Source organism: Cetorhinus maximus, chromosome 3, assembly GCF_964194155.1.
Source record: "Cetorhinus maximus chromosome 3, sCetMax3.hap1.1, whole genome shotgun sequence".
Taxonomy (NCBI): domain Eukaryota; kingdom Metazoa; phylum Chordata; class Chondrichthyes; order Lamniformes; family Cetorhinidae; genus Cetorhinus; species Cetorhinus maximus.
In genome coordinates this window covers 24,978,357-24,995,859 of record NC_135881.1, presented here as the reverse complement: position 1 = coordinate 24,995,859, position 17,503 = coordinate 24,978,357, and the positions used below count along the sequence as shown (strand labels likewise).

At 41.9% G+C, this 17,503-nt stretch overlaps 1 protein-coding gene across 1 annotated transcript in view; it reads left to right on the top strand.

The window, feature by feature from the left end:
* Positions 1-298: 298 nt before the first annotated feature.
* LOC144676739 (protein canopy homolog 1-like) overlaps positions 299-17,503 on the top strand; it is a 108,902-nt gene continuing 91,697 nt past the window's right edge. The window contains exon 1 of the mRNA XM_078537071.1: positions 299-763. Within this exon, the coding sequence (XP_078393197.1) occupies positions 670-763 (94 nt within the window). The 5' untranslated portion in view covers positions 299-669. The remainder of the gene's footprint in view (positions 764-17,503) is intronic.

The following is a 17,503-nucleotide window of genomic DNA, read 5'->3' as shown; positions in this document are numbered from 1 at the left end:
TAGGGGCGGGGCTTGCAATGAGAAGGAGCGGGGCTCCGAAGGCTAAGGATCTCAGGCATAGGGGAGGGGCCTGTGGTGGTAAGGGGCGGGGCACATAGGGCTCGGGGATGGGGCGGGTCTTGGAGTGATAAGGGGCGAGGCTCGTAGGACGACGGCTACCAGGGATAGGGGCGGGGTTTGCAATGGTAAGGGGCGGGGCTCAGGGCGAAGGCGTTCAGGAATAGGGGCGGGGCTTGCAGTGGTAAGGGGCGGGGCTCAGGGCGAAGGCTCTCAGGGATAGGGGCGGGGATCGTAAGGCGGAGGCTCCCTGCGATAGGGGCGGGGCGCTCCGTTCGTTGAAGAGGCGGCGCTCACCCACTCGCGCGAGCCGGTGTCCAGCTCTCTTCTGATCCCTGTGTGGGACATAAGGTCCCATCGATCCGGCAATTTAAAGATTAACGAGAGAGATGGAGTGATGGACAGCGTACGGGCTCCCGTTAGACAAGTTCGACCTTAATTTAAGAGCGGCCTGGACGTCGCTTTTATACACAACTTTTAACTCGACAGAAACTTTCACTCCCTCCTTCCTCGTTTTTTATTAAACCGGTGTTGGGTAGCGGTCAGTTTCTCGGGGCTCTTCTGTCCCACCTCCGATGTGGTGACGGTTGGAAGGAAACGCGTGGATTGAACATGGTCTGGCGGTGGTGCCGGGGGCTCGCGCTGTTGCTGCTGGTGCTGGTTCCCCAGGTGCGCGGGGAGAAGGACGCGGAACTGTACTGCGGAGGTGAGTGGGGGCAGTGGGGACTGGATATGTTGTTGCACTGTCACTGACTACAGCAAGCTTTTATAGAGCACTGTGTTATCCTCCTTTAAAAACGCCCCAAGGTGCTTCATAGGAGACAAAAAGTTACCCCCATCCCCCAGCCAAAGAAGACATTTTGACAGGTGACCCAAACAGGAAAACTTGCATTTTTATGCAACTTGTCAGCATTTGCAGTATTTTGCTTTTGACGTGGAAATCTAAAAAAAACAGTATTTCCAGCATTTTCTGTTTTATTTGCTTTATATATGTAGCGCCTTTTTTAATGTGGCAGAATCTCCCAGTGGGCTTAACAACAAAAAAAACAATTTTTTTTGTCACCGAGCCACAGGAGCTGATGTCAGGGCAGATGACTAAAAGCTCAAGAGAAGAATTAAGATTTTAGAGGTGGAAAGTAAGGTTGAGAGGTTTAGCGAGGGCATTCCAGACATGACAGCTGAAAGTTTGGCTGCCAATGGTGGAACAATTAGAATTGGAGGTGTGCAAGTCGCCAGAATTGGAGGTGATGCTGGTACATCCGAAGGAAGTTAAAGACGCAGGGTGGGTTTGAGGCCATAGAGGGAACTTGAAAATAAGGATGAGGATTTTAAAATTGTGGAGTTATTGGATCAGGAATGTGCATTAATTAGTACGGGGATGAATGTATGTATAAACATACAAATTAGGAGCAGGAGTAGGCCACTCGGCCCCTTAAGCCTGCCCTGCCATTCAATAAGATTTTGGCTGATATGATTATGACCTAACTCCACATTCCCATCTATGCCAGATAACCTGTTTATCAAGCATCTATCTAGTTGTGCCTTAAAATATTCAAATATTCTGCTTCCACTCCCTTTGGAGGAAGAGAGTTCCAAAGACTCATTACTCACAGGGAAAATTTCTCCTCATCTGTCATCCCTTATTTTTAAACAGTGACCCCTAGTTCTAGATTCTCCCACAAGAGGAAACATCCTATCCACATTCACCCTGTCAGGACCCCTTAGGAACTTCTATGTTTCAATCAAGTCGCCTCTAAACTCCAGAGGATGCAAGCCTAGCCTGTCCAAACGTTCCTCATATGTTAAGCCTTTCATTCCTGGGATAATTCTCGTGAACCTCCTCCGGACCCTCTCCAGGGCCAGCGCGTCCTTCCAGAGATACGGGGCCCAAAATTGCTTACAATATTCTATATGTGGTCTGACCAGAGCCTTATAAAGCCTCAGCAGCACATCCCTGCTTTTATATTCTAGTCCTCTCGAAATAAATGCCAACATTGCATTTGCCTTCCTAACTACCGACTCAACCTGCAAGTTAACCTTAAGAGAATCCTGGACTAGGACTCCCAAGTCCCTTTGCACTCCAGATTTCTGAATTCTCTCCCCATTTAGAAAATAGTCTATGCCTCTGGTAGGAAGAATAAACTGCATGACCTCACACTTCCCCACGTTGTATTCCATCTGCCACTCCTTTGCCCATTCTCCTAACCTGTCCAAATCCTTCTGCAGCCTCCCCGCCTCCTCAATACTACCTGTCCCTGCACCTATCTTTGTATCATCTGTAAACTTAGCCAGGATGCCCTCAGTTCCTTCATCTAGATCATTAATGTATAAAGTGAAATGTTGTGGTCCCAACACTGACCCCTGCAGAACTCCACTAGTCACCGGCAGCCATCCTGAGAAGGACCCCCTTATTCCCACTCTCTGCCTCCTGCCAGACAGCCAATCTTCTATCCATGCTAGTACCTTGCCTCTAACGCCATGGGCTCTTATCTTACTGAGCAGCCTCCTGTGAGGCAACTTGTCAAAGGCCTTCTGGAAGTCCAAGTAGATAACATCCATTGGTTCTCCTTTGTCTAACCTACTCGTTACCTCCTCAAAGAATTCTAACAGATTTGTCAGGCACGACCTCCCCTTGATGAAACCATGTTGACTTTGCCCGATTTTTACCATGCACTTCCAAGTGTTCTGAAATCTCATCCTTAATAATGGACTCTAAAATCTTACCAACGACTGAGGTCAGGCTAATCGGCCTGTAATTTCCCGTCTTTTGCCTCACTCCCTACTTAAACAGGGGGATTACATTAGGGATTTTCCAGTCCTCTGGGACCCTCCCTGACTCCAGTGATTCCTGAAAGATCGCCACTAACGCCTCCACTCTCTTCAGCTATCTCCTTCAGAACTTTGGGGTGTAATCCATCTGGTCCAGGTGATTTATCCACCTTCAGACCTTTCAGTTTTCCTAGCACCTTCTCCTTGGTAATGGCCACCATATTCACTTCTGCCCCCCGACTCTCTTGAACTTTGGGGATGTCACTCGTGTCTTCCACTGTGAAGACTGACGCAAAGTACCTATTCAGTTCCTCCGCCATTTCTTTGTTCCCCACTACTACTTCTCCAGCATCATTTTCCAGCGGCCCAATGTCCACTTTTGCCTCTCTCTTACCCTTTATATATCTAAAAAAACTCTTGCAATTTTCTTTTATATTACTGGCTAGTTTACCCTCATATTTAAAATCTTCTCCCTCTTTATTTCTTTTTTAGTTGTCCTCTGTTGGTCTTTGTAGGCTTCCCAATCCCCTGGTTTCCCACTGCTCTTCGCCGCATTGTATGCTTTCTCTTTAGCTTTTATGCTGTCCCTGAATTCCCTTGTCAGCCATGGTTGCCTCGTCCTCCCTTTAGTATGCTTCTTCTTCCTAGGGATGAATTTTTGCTGTGTCTCCCAAATTACTCCCAGAAACTCCTGCCATTGCTGTTGCACTGTCTTTCCTGCTAGGCTCATCTCCCAGTCAATTCTGGCCAGCTCCTCCCTCATGCCTCTGTAGTTGCCTTTATTCAACTGTAATACCGTTACATATGATTCCAGCTTTTTCCCCTCAAATTGCAGGGTAAATTCTATCATATTATGGTCACTTCCTCCTAAGGGTTCCTTCACCTTAAGCTCCCTTATCAAATCTGCCTCATTACACATCACTAAATCTAGAATTGCCTGTTCCCTAGTGGGCTCCACCCCAAGCTGCTCCAAAAAGCCATCTCGTCGACATTCCACAAATTCCTTTTCTTGGGATCCACTACCAACCTGATTTTCCCAGTCTACCTGCATATTGAAATCCCCCCATGATCACTGTAACCTTGCCTTTCTTACACACCTTTTCTATCTCCTGGTGTATCTTGTGCCCCACATCCTGACTACTGTTCGGAGGCCTGTACATAACTCCCATTATGGTTTTTTTATCTTTGCGGTTCCTCAACTCTACCCACACGGATTCTACATCATCTGACCCTACGTCATTTCTTGCTATTGATTTAATTTCATTTCTTACTAACAAAGCAACGCCACCCCCTCTGCCAACCTGCCTATCTTTTCAATAGGATGTATGTCCTTGGATATTTAGCTCCCAGTCCTGATCCCCTTGCAGCCATGTCTCTGTAATGCCCACCACATCATACCTGCCAATTTCAATCTACGCCACAAGCTCATTTACCTTCTTTCGTATACTGCGTGCATTCAGATACAACACCTTCAGTCCTGTATTTCCTGTCCCCTTTCTCATTGCCATCCCTTTATCTGATGTGCTTGAAGTTAGATTCCTCGCCCTTTCCAAACACTCTGTCCTATTTTGTGTTCTGGAGACTTGAATAGCCTCTCCTGGGCTCTCCTTTCTTTTCAGTTTTTTCATAATTTTCCATGAAGTTGAATCCACCCCCCCCACACGCTAACCTGCTGCTTTGTTTCCCATTAGTTATACTTCTTGGAGTTTTACCACCACCCCCCACCCCACTTTCTAGTTTAAAGTCCTGTTGACCACCCTATTTACCCTTTTCCCTAGAACATTGGTCCCAGATCGGTTCAGGTGGAGACCGTCCCAACGGTACAGATCCCTCCTGTTCCAATACTGATGTCAGTGCCCCATGAAATGGAACCCCTCTTTTCCCACACCACTCCTTTAGCCACGTGTTTACTTCCCTTATTCTCGCGTCCCTATGCCAATTTGCACGTGGCTCGGGTAGTAATCCGGAGATTATAACCCTTGAGGACCTGTTCTTTAATTTAGTTCCTAGTTCCTGATAATCATAGTGACATAGTGGACTGGTAATCCAGAGACCCAGGGTTCTGGGGTCCTGGGTTCAAATCCCACCACGGTAGATGGTGGAATTTGAATTCAATAAAAATCTGGAATTAAATGTCCACTGAAAAATGTCTATTGTTGGAAAAACCCATCTGGTTCACTAATGCTGTCCTCATTTGGCATGTGACTCCAGATCCCCAGGAATGTGCTTGACTCTTAAATGCTCGCTGAAATGGCTTAGAACGGCACTCGGTTGTATCCAACCGCTATGAAGTCAATAAAAAGGAATGAACCAGATGGACCACCTGGCATCGACCGAGGCACTGGAATCGATAATGGCAAACCCAGTTGACCCTGCAAAGCCCTCTTTACTGGGGGATTTTGCCAAAATTGGGAGAGCTGACTCACTGACTAGTCAAGCAACAACCTGACATAGCCTTACCCACGTAATCACAGATCATGTCACCACCACCATCCCTGGGTATGTGGCAGAGGTATACAGTCAGGAGGGAGTTGCCCTGGGAGCCCTCAAAATTGACTCCAGACCCTGTGAAGTCTCATGGCATCAGGTCAAACATCAGCAAGGAAACCTCCTGCTGATTATCATGTAATGTGCCCTCCTCAGCTGATGAATAAGTACTCCATGTTGAACACCACTTGGGGGAACCACTGAGGGAGACAAGGGTGAAGAATGTACTCTGGGTGGGGGAATTCAATGTTCATCATCAAGACTGTAGCACTACCACAGAATGAGCTGGCTGAGTCCTAAGGGACAAATCTGCTAGACTGGGTCTGCGGTAGGTGGTGAGGGAACCAAGAAGAAGGAAAAACCTACATGACCTCATCCTCGCCAACCTGCCTGCCACAGATGCATCTGTCCATGACAGTATCGGTAGAAGTGACCACCGCACAGTCCTTGTGGAGACGAAGTCCTGCCTTCACATTGAGGATACCCTTCACTGTGCTAAATGGGATAGATTTCGAACAGATCAAGCAATCAAGACTGGGCAACCATGAGGCACTGTGGGCCATCAGCAGCAGCAGAATTGTACTTAACCACAATTTGTAACCCCATGGCCCGGCATATCCTCCTCTCTACCATTACCGCCAAGCCAGGGGATTAACCCTGGCTCAATGAAGAGTGCAGGAACTGAAGAAAATTACAATCACCAGGGAAGCAGTATTTATCACATTGTTAGAGCTGCGGGCTGACAAATCCCTGGGCCCTGATGGAATTCATCATCGGGTCTTGAAAGGAGTGTCTAGTGAAATAGTTGGTGTGTTGGTTTTAATTGTCCAAAATTCCCTGGATTCAGTGAAGTGCAATTAGATTGGAAAATAGCAACTGTAACTCCTTAATTCAAAAAGAATAAAGCAGGAAACTACAGCCCAGTTAGCTTAACATCTGTCATAGGGAAAATGTTAGAAGCTATAAGATGTTATAGCAGGGCACTTAGAAAAATTCAAGGCAATCAGGCAGAGTCAACAAGGTTTTGTGAAAGGGAAATCATGTTTAACCAATTTATTGGAGTTCTTTGAAGGAATCATGTACTGTGGATAAAGGGGAACTGGTGGATGTACAGTACTTTGATTTCCAGAAAGCATTTGATAAAGTGCCACATCAAAGGTTATTGCTGAAAATAAAGGCTCAATGATGGTGGGGGGTGGTTAACATATTGGCACGATAGGAGATTGGCTAGCTTACATGAAACAGGATAGCCATAATTGGGTCTTTTTTTGGTTGGCAAGATGTCTTGACAGGATGGATGTGGATGGGATGTTTCCTCATTGTGGGAGAATCTAGAACTGGGGGCACTGTTTTAAAAATAAGGGGTCGCTCATTTTAGATAGAGATAAGAAGAAATTTTTTCTCTCAGGATAGCCAGTCCTTGGAACTCTCTTCCCCAAAAGGCAGCGGAAGCAGCTTTGAGTATTTTTAAGGCACAGCTAGATAGATTCTTGATAAACAAGGGAGTGAAAGATTATCTGGGGTAGGTGGTAGGTTGCAGTCAGATCAACCATGATCTTATTCAATGGCAGAGCAGGCCTGAAGGGCTGAGTGGTCTACTCCTCCTAACTTGAATGTTCCTATGAGTGAACAGAGCTTGGAGCAAGTGAAGATATGGGCAGCAGAGTTTTGGAGCACTTTTTTTCAACCTCTGGACATCCCAAAGTGATTTACAACCAGTTATTACTTTTCAAGGATATTCACAGTTGCAATATTGAAACTTATTATCTAAATGGTGACTGATTGCAGAGCTCTGGGGTGCAGTTGGATCTGGGTGACGTAGTGCCTGAATCGCAAAAGGTTAGTATGCAAGTGCATGAAGTGATTAAGAAAGCTAATAAAATGTTATCATTTATTGCAAGGGGAATTGAATACAGGAGTGGGGAGGTTATACTTACAGTGAAACAGGACATTAGGGAGACCACATCTGGAGTACGGTGTACAGTATTAGCCTCATTATTTAAGGGAGGATGTAAATGCGTTGGAAGCAGTTTGGAGAAGGTGCACTAAACTAAAACCAGGAATTGACGGGTTGTCTTATGAGGAAAGATTGGACAGGCTAGATTTCTATTTGCTGGAGTTTATAAGAGTAAGAGGTGACTTGATTGAAACATATAAGATCCTGAGGGGTCTTGACAGTGTGAATGTGGAAAGGATGTTTCCTCTTGTGGAAGAATCTAGAACTAGGGGCCCCTGTTTAAGAATAAGGGGTCGCCCATTTAGGATAGAGATGAGGAAATTTTTTTCTTGAGGGTTGAGACACTTTGGAATTCTCTTCCTCAAAAGGTGGTTGAGGCAGAGTCCTTGAATATCTTTAAGGCAGAATAGATAGGTTCTTGATAACGGGGTGAAAGGTTATCGGGATAGGCAGGAATATGAGTTTACAATCAGATAAACCATGATCTTATTGAATGCTGGAGCAGGATTGAGGGGCCGAGCGGCCTACTGCTGCTAATTTATATGTTTGTATAGTCCCTTGCCTGTTATTTGACAATATACTCAGGCATGACATGACTGACGGGAGAGCTTTGGTAATCGTAGGTTTCTCCCAAGCATGTTAGACTTGCCATATGTTATACTTGAAATTACTTGTAGAATGCATCAGATTACTTGTTCTTTATTCCAAAATGTTATTTTTTTTTGAAAGACACCTATCTAATTTGCATTGGAACGAATCAATACTCACTGGTTCTATAAACTCCCTAGGGAATGTGTTCCATAGATTGACTGCTCGCTTACTGAAATATTGTTTCTGCAAATTAGTTTATGAATTTACCCACCTTCAAGCATAGGCTAAATCCCCGGCTTGTAATGTTCTGGACAAGGTGAAATAACTAGTTAACATTATCTTGTCTTTCAGACTCTTAAGAACACATCATCTCTTAACTTTTTTGTTCTAGATGAGAACATGCCGAATATATATCACCGCTTCTCATAATCTCTCTCTCTTGTTTGCTCTCCCTTGCTTTTCCTACTCTCGCTCTCTGCTTTATGCTTTCCCTTTTTCTCCTATCTCCAGCCATCCCACTATCCAACATTTTACAGTTGTTTAAAAAGGGAGAAATGGATAGACTGAGTGATTCAGGCCAGCCAGCCTAATGTCAGTTGTGGGCAAATAATTGAAAAAAAAAAATCAGAAGTGCATGGATTAATCAAGGAGAGTTGGCATGATTTGTTAATGGTAGGTCATGCCTGACTAACTTGATTGAATTTTTTAGGAGGTAATAGAATTTTAAAAACTTCTTTTCATGGAATGAAGGCGTCGCTGGCAAGGCCAGCATTTATTGCCTTTCAGAAGGTGGTGGTGAGCCACCTTCTTGGACCGCTGCAGTCCACGTGGCGTAGCTATGCTCTCAGTGCTGTTAAGAAGGAAGTTCCAGGATTTTGATCCAGAGCCAATGAAGGAACGGTGATATGGTTTGAAGTCAGGATGGTGAGTGACTTGGGGAATTTGCAGGTGGTGGTGTTCCTGTGCATCTGCTGCCCTTGCCCCTCCAGGTGGTAGAGGTCGTGGGTTTGAAAGCATTGTTGAAGGAGCCTTGGTGAGTTGCTGCAGTGCATATTGTAGACGGTACACACTGCTGCCTATGTGTGTTGGTTGTGGTGGGAGTGAATGTTGAAGGTGATGGATGGGGTGCCCATGGGCTGCTTTACCCTCGATGGTGTTGAGCTTCTTGAGTGTTGTTGAAGAGCACCTGAAGGCTAATGATTTCACCCATTTGAAGTGGTGTAGATGTATTTGCATTCACCACAGATCATAAGAAATGCTATGATTACATAATTCCTTGTCACAAAAAGTTTCAGACCCTTTTGTCTTCAGCTATGCTCATCCCTGAAAGTGGGCAAATTAGATCCCAAAACTGGTTCAGTGGCAAGAGGCACTGGTGATAATTTAGGATGGACTGTTCAGGGAGACAGATGGTGCGGTAGGAAGAATTAAGGGATTGAAAATATTTTTTTGGACCTGGTAAATGGACTGCATGTCCTGATTCTCCTATCTAAGTGGGAATTTAAAATTTTCTTTACAAACCTTGTTTCAGCTTAATTAGACCAACTGGTTATTTTCTGCCTATTCATTTTAGGTATTGGTACTTGTGTTCAGTTTTCATTTTAAAGCTTTCCAAATTTTGCAGCTTAACCTTTAAGCATTTCGAGTAAACCCGAGCCTACTTGAGATTTCAGCATGTAACTGAGCAAAAGCAGTCATTACTCAAAAAGGAAAATCACCACTTTTTCCCTGGGTCAATTTGGAATGGGCAATAAATGTTGTCTTGCCAGATTCACTTACTCCCTGGGAGAGGAAAAAAAACTTGGGAAAGGTGCACTGATTCAATATTAAGTCATCACTGATTGGAGTACATTCATGTAGGTTAGTGGATCATGAGCATTTTATTAAAAAAAATGACCTATGTTCATTATTCTCAGAACTATAAGTAGACATTGTAATGTCTATAGGAAAGAGAATCTTGCTGCACTTACAGAAGTGGTCTCAGAGCCAATGACAGAATTCACAAAGTTATTTGATTCATAAAATATATAGTGTGTCTATGTATTGTGGGAGGGAGATGGAAAATTAGTAATTTGTGATGTTGAAGTAACTAGTCTTTGAATGCCACTTGCAAATGAGCTGTGGAACAACTCTGCTTTCTGATGTCTCCATTCTAATAACTGTTCGTGCTGTGAAAGTACTGATATTTTGGAAACCAATTTTATATAAGTTACAGCAATTAGCCTTGTGACATTTTTATGTAAACATGCTATTCATCTCTACATTATTTCTCTGCCCTTTCTCTCTCTCTTTCTCTCCGTCTCTCCCCCCCCCCCCCTCCCCCTCCCCCCCCATTTGTAATTTTATAGTGCCCTCTCCCTCCAGCAAGCAATGAAACTGAGAAATTGGGGTGTGTACTGTGTCTATCTATCTTTTATATATAATGACGTGCATTAGTTAATGCTGTGTAAAAATGTTTATACTATGTCCATTTGAGCTTTGAAAAATTAGATCTACAACATATTGATATGTTTTGAATTGTCATAAGCACCAACCTCAGAAAATTTGAGCTGGTGAGCTTTTCATTGTGCCTCCCTCACCTGGTTAATTTGAAATGTCCATGGTGGGTGTGTTTTGTCTGAGTTTAAATAGGTGTGGATTACATAATTTTACAGCACCAAAAAAAAGACATTCAGTCCAACATTTCTGTGTCATTCTTTATGCTCCACATGAGCCTTCTCACGCCTTACTTTGTCTCACTGTCTCAACATATTCATTTCCTTTCTCCTTCATGTACTTAACCTAGCTTCTCCTTAAATACATCTATACTGTTCATCTCAACTGCTCCGTGTAGTGAGTTCAGCATTCTCACTGGGGCTGACGATGATTGCTTCCGTCTTTCCAATGCTGAGCTGGAGGACATTACTCCTCATCCAGAACTGAATGTCTGACAACCTAGGCAGTGGGGGGATGTAATCGGCAGCTGGGACACACTTGATCTTATGTGCTAATAATGCAGATGGTACTTATTGGTTTTAGCATTACAATGTAAATGAGACATATATCTATTAATATATTAAGAATATTGTCAGTGTGCACTTCCTATATGTCTTCAATTCTAAATTCCTATGTTCATCTTATTAATGGAAGCTACATGTGTCAACTTGATAAGATTTCCTCATGTGCAAATGCTGCAGAGCTGCACAGTGTAATTACAATACAACAAGTTTACAAAAATATTTTCATTATGTAAGAATTTGTAATAGAAATAAAAACACAATATATGACTTTAAAATGAGGACTGAATTATGACTGTATGCCTTGGTACAATTGTCTCCTGACTCTATAACCCCACTTAATGTGAGAAGTACAGTTGTCTTGACTTATGTGCAACACCATGGGAGGTCTAATTGTGTCTTGTAAATATCTTAGTGAACACTTGGTAACAAAACGTACCTCTATTGTCATTCTTTTATCACATATTTGCAGACTTTTTCCATTATAAATTCTTATGTGCTTATTTCTAATTCAATGTCCCTGTATTAATTGTCAGTCTATAATTAAACTGACAACTGCATGGAGCTGTAGCTTGCTCCTTTCCCTTGCCCCTCCAAAATAAATTACTCAAAAACCTTAATTGAGGGAGGTAGTTGTTTCTATGATGGCTTTATGAAAGAGCTATCCAAGTAGCCATGCTCCCCTCTTACCCAACAGCACTTCCATTTTTTTTTTCTTTTCAAGTATATCTAGTTCATTTTTTTGAGAAGTTGTGAATCTGCTTCCACCACCCTTTCAGTCAGTACTTTCTGGATCATAACTCATGGCATGAAAATATTATTTTCATTGCCCTTCCCTCAGGTTTGTTTGTCAAATATCATAAGACCATGTCCTCCGATTACTTATCCACCCTTCTGTAGAAACCATTTTCCTCACTTAATGCTTTCTGACAAGAATTTGTCATTATTTCTTTTAAAAAAAAAGCACTTGCCTCTCAATAATATCAGCCTGGGTTTCGCGGTTAGTGGTAAAGGAAAGATGGCAGCCATTAATTACACTTACATTAACCCTCATTGCATTGTAACTTATGGTGATTAGGGAGCCAAAACATCCATTAGAATGCCCTCTTCAGGGGATCTGGGGCCAGCAAACAAGGCAAGAAACTGTGTACCTCATTAACCAATCAGACTGAAGAATCTTTGTTTATTTCACCGCCGTAATATTGCCCAAAAGTGCATCTGTCTCAGTTATCTGTTTTTCATTAATGCTAAGCTTGACTATTCTAGTGTATTCCAGTCTGGCTTCCTATCTTCCCACTTTCATAAACTTGAGGTCATCCTAAACTCTGCTGCCTGAGTCCTAACTTGTACCAAGTCATGTTCGCCCATCATCCCAGTGCTTACTGGCCTACATTGGCTCCAGGATAAGCAACAGGTCAATTTTAAAATTTCTCATCCATGTTTTAAAATCCCTCACGGACTTACCCCTCCCTATCTCTAGCCTCCTTCAGCCCTACAGCCCTTCTAATTCTGGCCTCCATGCTTCACCTTTGGCAGCTATGCCTTCAGCTGCCAGGGCTCCTAAACTCTGGAGTTCCCTCCCTAAATGTTTCCATCTCTCGAACACTCCCTCTCCTTTAAAATGCTTCATAAAATCTATGACCTTCGACTAAGCTTTTGGTCATCTGCCCTGATATCTCCTAATGTGGCATGGTGTCAAATTTTGTTTGTTAACACTCCTGCCAAGGATCTTGGGACATTTTAGTACACGAAAGGGCTACACAAGTATCCGCCTTTGCGCACAGAGTCTGAACTAGAAGTGTAAGTTAGAACAGTTAATTGAATGCCAAATCAATTCGACAGGGAAACAAAAGATGGGATGAAAAAAGATAAGATACAGAAAGAAAAAGTACAAGAAATTGCTTATTTATATAAATCTCCAATTAAAATAAGGAAAAAAGAATGTTACTCCATATTTGTGAAATTAAGTTTTCAGTGCCAGAGGTTGTTTAATAATAATTAAGACTTAGCATGCCATTAAAGAATTAAATCGAAATGGACAAACCCCAGCTTTTTCTGGCAAGTTTAGTTGGTATATAATCACATAAACACCACAACCTTATGCCCTTCCATATATTTCGACGCAGAGTCTCTTGTGACTGTGTTATCAGAAAGCTTCAAGAGGAGCAGGGAAACTCAGACAGCAATTTGCAGATTTTTGCATTTAACTGTACATGTGTGATCTCTGATAGTTGCTGTCCAATCTGCCCTTTAACAATGGTGAGTGCTAATGGCTTAAATTTTGTGCTAAAAATAATGGTGGAGCTAATATATTTAATCAATTCTGATGAAGTCCATGGCCTCTCTCAAAAGTCTGGACCTTGACTTGTGTGACCTAGAATGTACAGCATAGATCTGGCTCTTTGGCTCCTTCAGTATGGCATTTATGCTCTGCTCAGGCTTCTTCCCATCCTTTCTCATCTAACGCAACTAGCATAATTCTATTCCCTTCTCCCTCATATGCCTATCTAACCTTATCTCAAATGCATCTATACTATTCATCTCAACTATTCCCTGTGATAGTGAGTCCCACATTCTTTGGGTAAGAAAGTTTCTTCTGAATTCCCTATTGAATTTCTTTGTGACTATCTTCTATTGATGGCTTCTAGGATTGCTCTTCCCCAACAATGGAAACATTCTCTGTGTCTTGTCTGTCAAACCCTTCATAACTTTGGAAAAACCCCTATCGTGTCACCGCTCAGCCTCCTCAGCTAGTTATGTCATCCTTGTAAATATTTTTTGCACTTTTTCCAGTGTCCCTGTCATTTCTATAATATGATGACCTCATCTGCCCTCCTGTTCCGAACAGGGCCTGACCATGGCTCATCACAGGTTTAGTATAAATTTTCTCTACTGTTCAATTTTATCCCTCTAGAAATTAATCCTAGTAGTTGGCTTGTTACAACTTCTAGTGATTTGCGTGTTTGCATTCCCAACTTGGTGTTGTCTGCAAATTTAGAAGTTGTTTTATTGATTTTGAAGCCTAAATCGTTAATATAAATTGTGGATAGCCCTTGTCTACCTCTCCTACTGCTTCATGGAATTCAATGAGTTTGCAGAACCAAGACTTGCCCTTTGGAAACCTGTGCTGACTATTCATTATTATATTTTTTTGCGTCTGATGTTTTCCTATTTTTTTCTTTCATTAGAGATTCGTTTTCCTACTACTGGTGTTAAGCTGACTGTCTGTAGTTCCTTGGACATGTTCCTTGGACATGCAGGTCCTTTTGCCACACTTTTTTTGAACGAATTATTGTGTGCGTGTAAAGAAATAAAGCATCTCTGTTATCTCTTCCCTAGATTCTTTTTAACATGCGTAGATGCAATTCATTTGGACCAGAGATTTTATCCTCTTTGAGTTTGATTAGTTTATTAATCTTTTTATTTTGTATGTGGTCATATCTCATCTTCAACGTCATGTTCACCTGATCCATCTTCCTGGTAAATACTGAAGCAAAGTAATTATGTAATATTTGTTCTTTTGCTAATATTGTCTGTGGTTTTATCCTGACTGGCCCTATTCCTATCCCTTTGCTTTTTATTACACTATTGTTTTCTGTTCCTTGATAAAATAATTTCATAGTTCCCCTTTGCCTCCCTAATTTTTGTTTTTACCTTCTTGCTTAGTCTCTTCATGTTCTCCCTTGTCATGCTTTCCTCAGTTATCCTATCCATGTACTTGTTGTATGTCTTTTCCCTTGGCCTATGTCTTTATTCATGCATGATTCCACATTAGTGTTTAGTTTATTCTTATATTTAGCAGAACATGTTTTTCTTGGGCTCTGTTGTCCAGAGTTTTAAATATTTCCCATTGCTGTTCCATATCTTTGTTTGCCAATATTGTTATCCATTTTAATCTCCCACATGTTATTCTCAGCCCATCAACATCAGTTTTTCTCCAATCTATTACCCTGGTCTTTGTTACACTTATGTCCTTCCCTGTTATAATCCTAAACCATATCATGGTCACTATTTACTCAGTGGTCTTTTTCTTATCTGCTCTGGTTCATTCCCCATTCCCAAATCCAATAGCTAATCCTCCCTTGTTGGGTTTATTGCATACTGGATTAGAAAGGAGCCCTAGATGTAGCAGAAACTCCAATCCCTTATATCCTTTACCTACTGCTTCTGGCTAATTACTTCCTCTATAGTGATTATTCTGTTTGTTACTCATTTCTTTCATTTGTTTGCATATTTTTCCTCCTTCTTCTCCCTTTCACTATTAAGTGGTCTGTACGACACTACTGCTATTAGTGTGGCTAATCTTTTCTTTGATATCTTACCTCTATCCACATGGATTCTATTTGTTTTATATTCCATTTTTCTGCTGCCATTGCAATACCTCTAAGTACAGCTACTCCACCTTTTTTCCACTTGTACACTCTTTTGTGTTGTGCTAGCTTCTAACCATGTGTGAGAGAAATGTAATGATGATACATTTATCATAGCTTTTGTTCTAAAAGCAAAATACCACATCGATGCCGGAAATCCAAGTATAAACAGAAAATGCTGGAAGTGCTCAGCATCTGTTCATGCTCAACATCATGTCAGTGACCTCAACTTCAGAAAGCGTATCAAGGAGAGTCGAGGTCTTTCCTCCAAGTTGAATTTTGAAGTGAAAGAAAGCATCTAATTGCCTCTGCATCATGGATGGCTAGAAAGTATCAAAATTCTAATTCCTAACAACTGTCAGACAGAAGATAGAGAGGCAGAAAGTGACTTTGTACCAATTTGATTTGAGCCTTTTTTAAAAAAGCAAGCTCTGCTTAGAAAGCAAACGCAGCAGAGGGAAGACGGGAAATTTTATTGGATTTTTTGAGGTAAATGGTTTGAATCATGTGCGCTTTATCAACAGTCAGTCAATGTAAATATTCTAATTATTGGTGCCAAGAGACACCGAGGAGGACACAGCCAGATAGTGCCCTTGTCTTAAATTGAATTCTTTTTAATTGTAAAAACAAGCAAATTGAATTTAGAAAGGATGCATGCCTTTTAGAGAGAAATTGATAGGGGAGAGAGAGAGAAACTGGGTATGACTGTGGAGTCCTCTGATCTCTTGCTACATGGCAAAAGAGAGCAGAGGTGGGGAGGGAAAGTTAGGGGAAGTGAAGACTGACAGAAGCAGAAGAGGGGAACAGCAATATGCAAACCAGATGCATGAGAGACTATGTTCTCCAAATTACTGTGTGCAACACCACAGGAAATCCATTAATTACTGTAAATATGGAGGTATTGTCTCTGGCATCTTAAGAGATGGATTTGGGGTTGCAGGCACAAATTCTGTGTTTACACCCCACTATAACAAAACGGTGCAAAATTACCATCACTAGTTTAAGTGGTTTAAGCCCTCCTCTTCAATTTGGTTCGATTACCTACTCTTCTGCAGATAATAGAATCATTGAAACTTACAGCACAGGAGGAGGCCATTTGGCCCATCATGTCTGTACTGGCACTATGAAAGAGCAATCATGCTTAGCCCCATATTCCTGTTTTCCTGTCTGTAACCTCGTAAATTCCTCAGCCTCAATTACCTGTCTAGTTCCCTTTTTAAAATTACTTATGGAAACTGCTTCTACCGCCATTTGAGATAGATAGTTCCGTGTCCTGATAAGTGACTGGGGAATAAAATATCTCCTCATCTCAGTTCTGAGTAATTTTCTAATTTTATACCTGTGACCTTTGATTGTTGACCCGCTTAGAATCATTCTCTGCAAGAGCAATTTAGCTAACTCTGCTGACTTTTTTCCTTTCCGGTGCTATCCAATTCCCTATCGAAAGTTACAATTGAATCTGCCTCTACCACCCTTTCAGATTGTAACCACTCGCTGCATTAAAAAATCTTTTGTTTGGGATTTTCTCAAGCTACTCTATCAAATGCTTATCACCTTGAAAATCTCTATTAGGTGCTCTTAATCTTTTCTGTTTCAAGGAGAACAGTCCTAACTTTCCAACCTTACCTTATGATTGAAATTCCTCAGCTCTGTTAACCTGAAACTTTTCTAACTTATCTGAAATGTGGTACCCAGAATTGTCCACTGTTGTTCATCTGAGGCCTAACCACTGACTTATAAAGTTCTAGCATGATCTTTTTGCTTTTATCTTCTTTGCCTCCATTTATAAACTCAAGTAATTAAAAAAAACATGCTTTTTAAACCACCTTATCAACTTGCTTTGCTATCTTTAAGGATTTGTATATATGGGCAAGGTGTCTCTGTTCGTCTACACTCTCAAAATTGGGCTACTTGTAATATACTGTCTTTCCATGTTAGTCGTCCCAAAGCGCATCACTTCACAGATCTTCACATTTACCTCTGCAAAATGCTCCAACACAATCACGAATCCTGTCTGTTATCCTGAAGCCTATACCTATCCTCATCATGATCTACTACTTTGTCACTTTTTCATATTGTCTGCAAACTTTATAATGCTGCTGCTCATAATGGAGTCTAGGTCATAATAAAAATTGATAAGATCAATAGACCCAAAACTGACCCTTGGGGAACTCCCAGTGTGCGTAAAACATCCATCCACCACCACTCCTTGCTTCCTATTACTGAACCAGTTTTACATCCATACCCCTACTTTCCCCTTAAGGTGATGGAAGCTC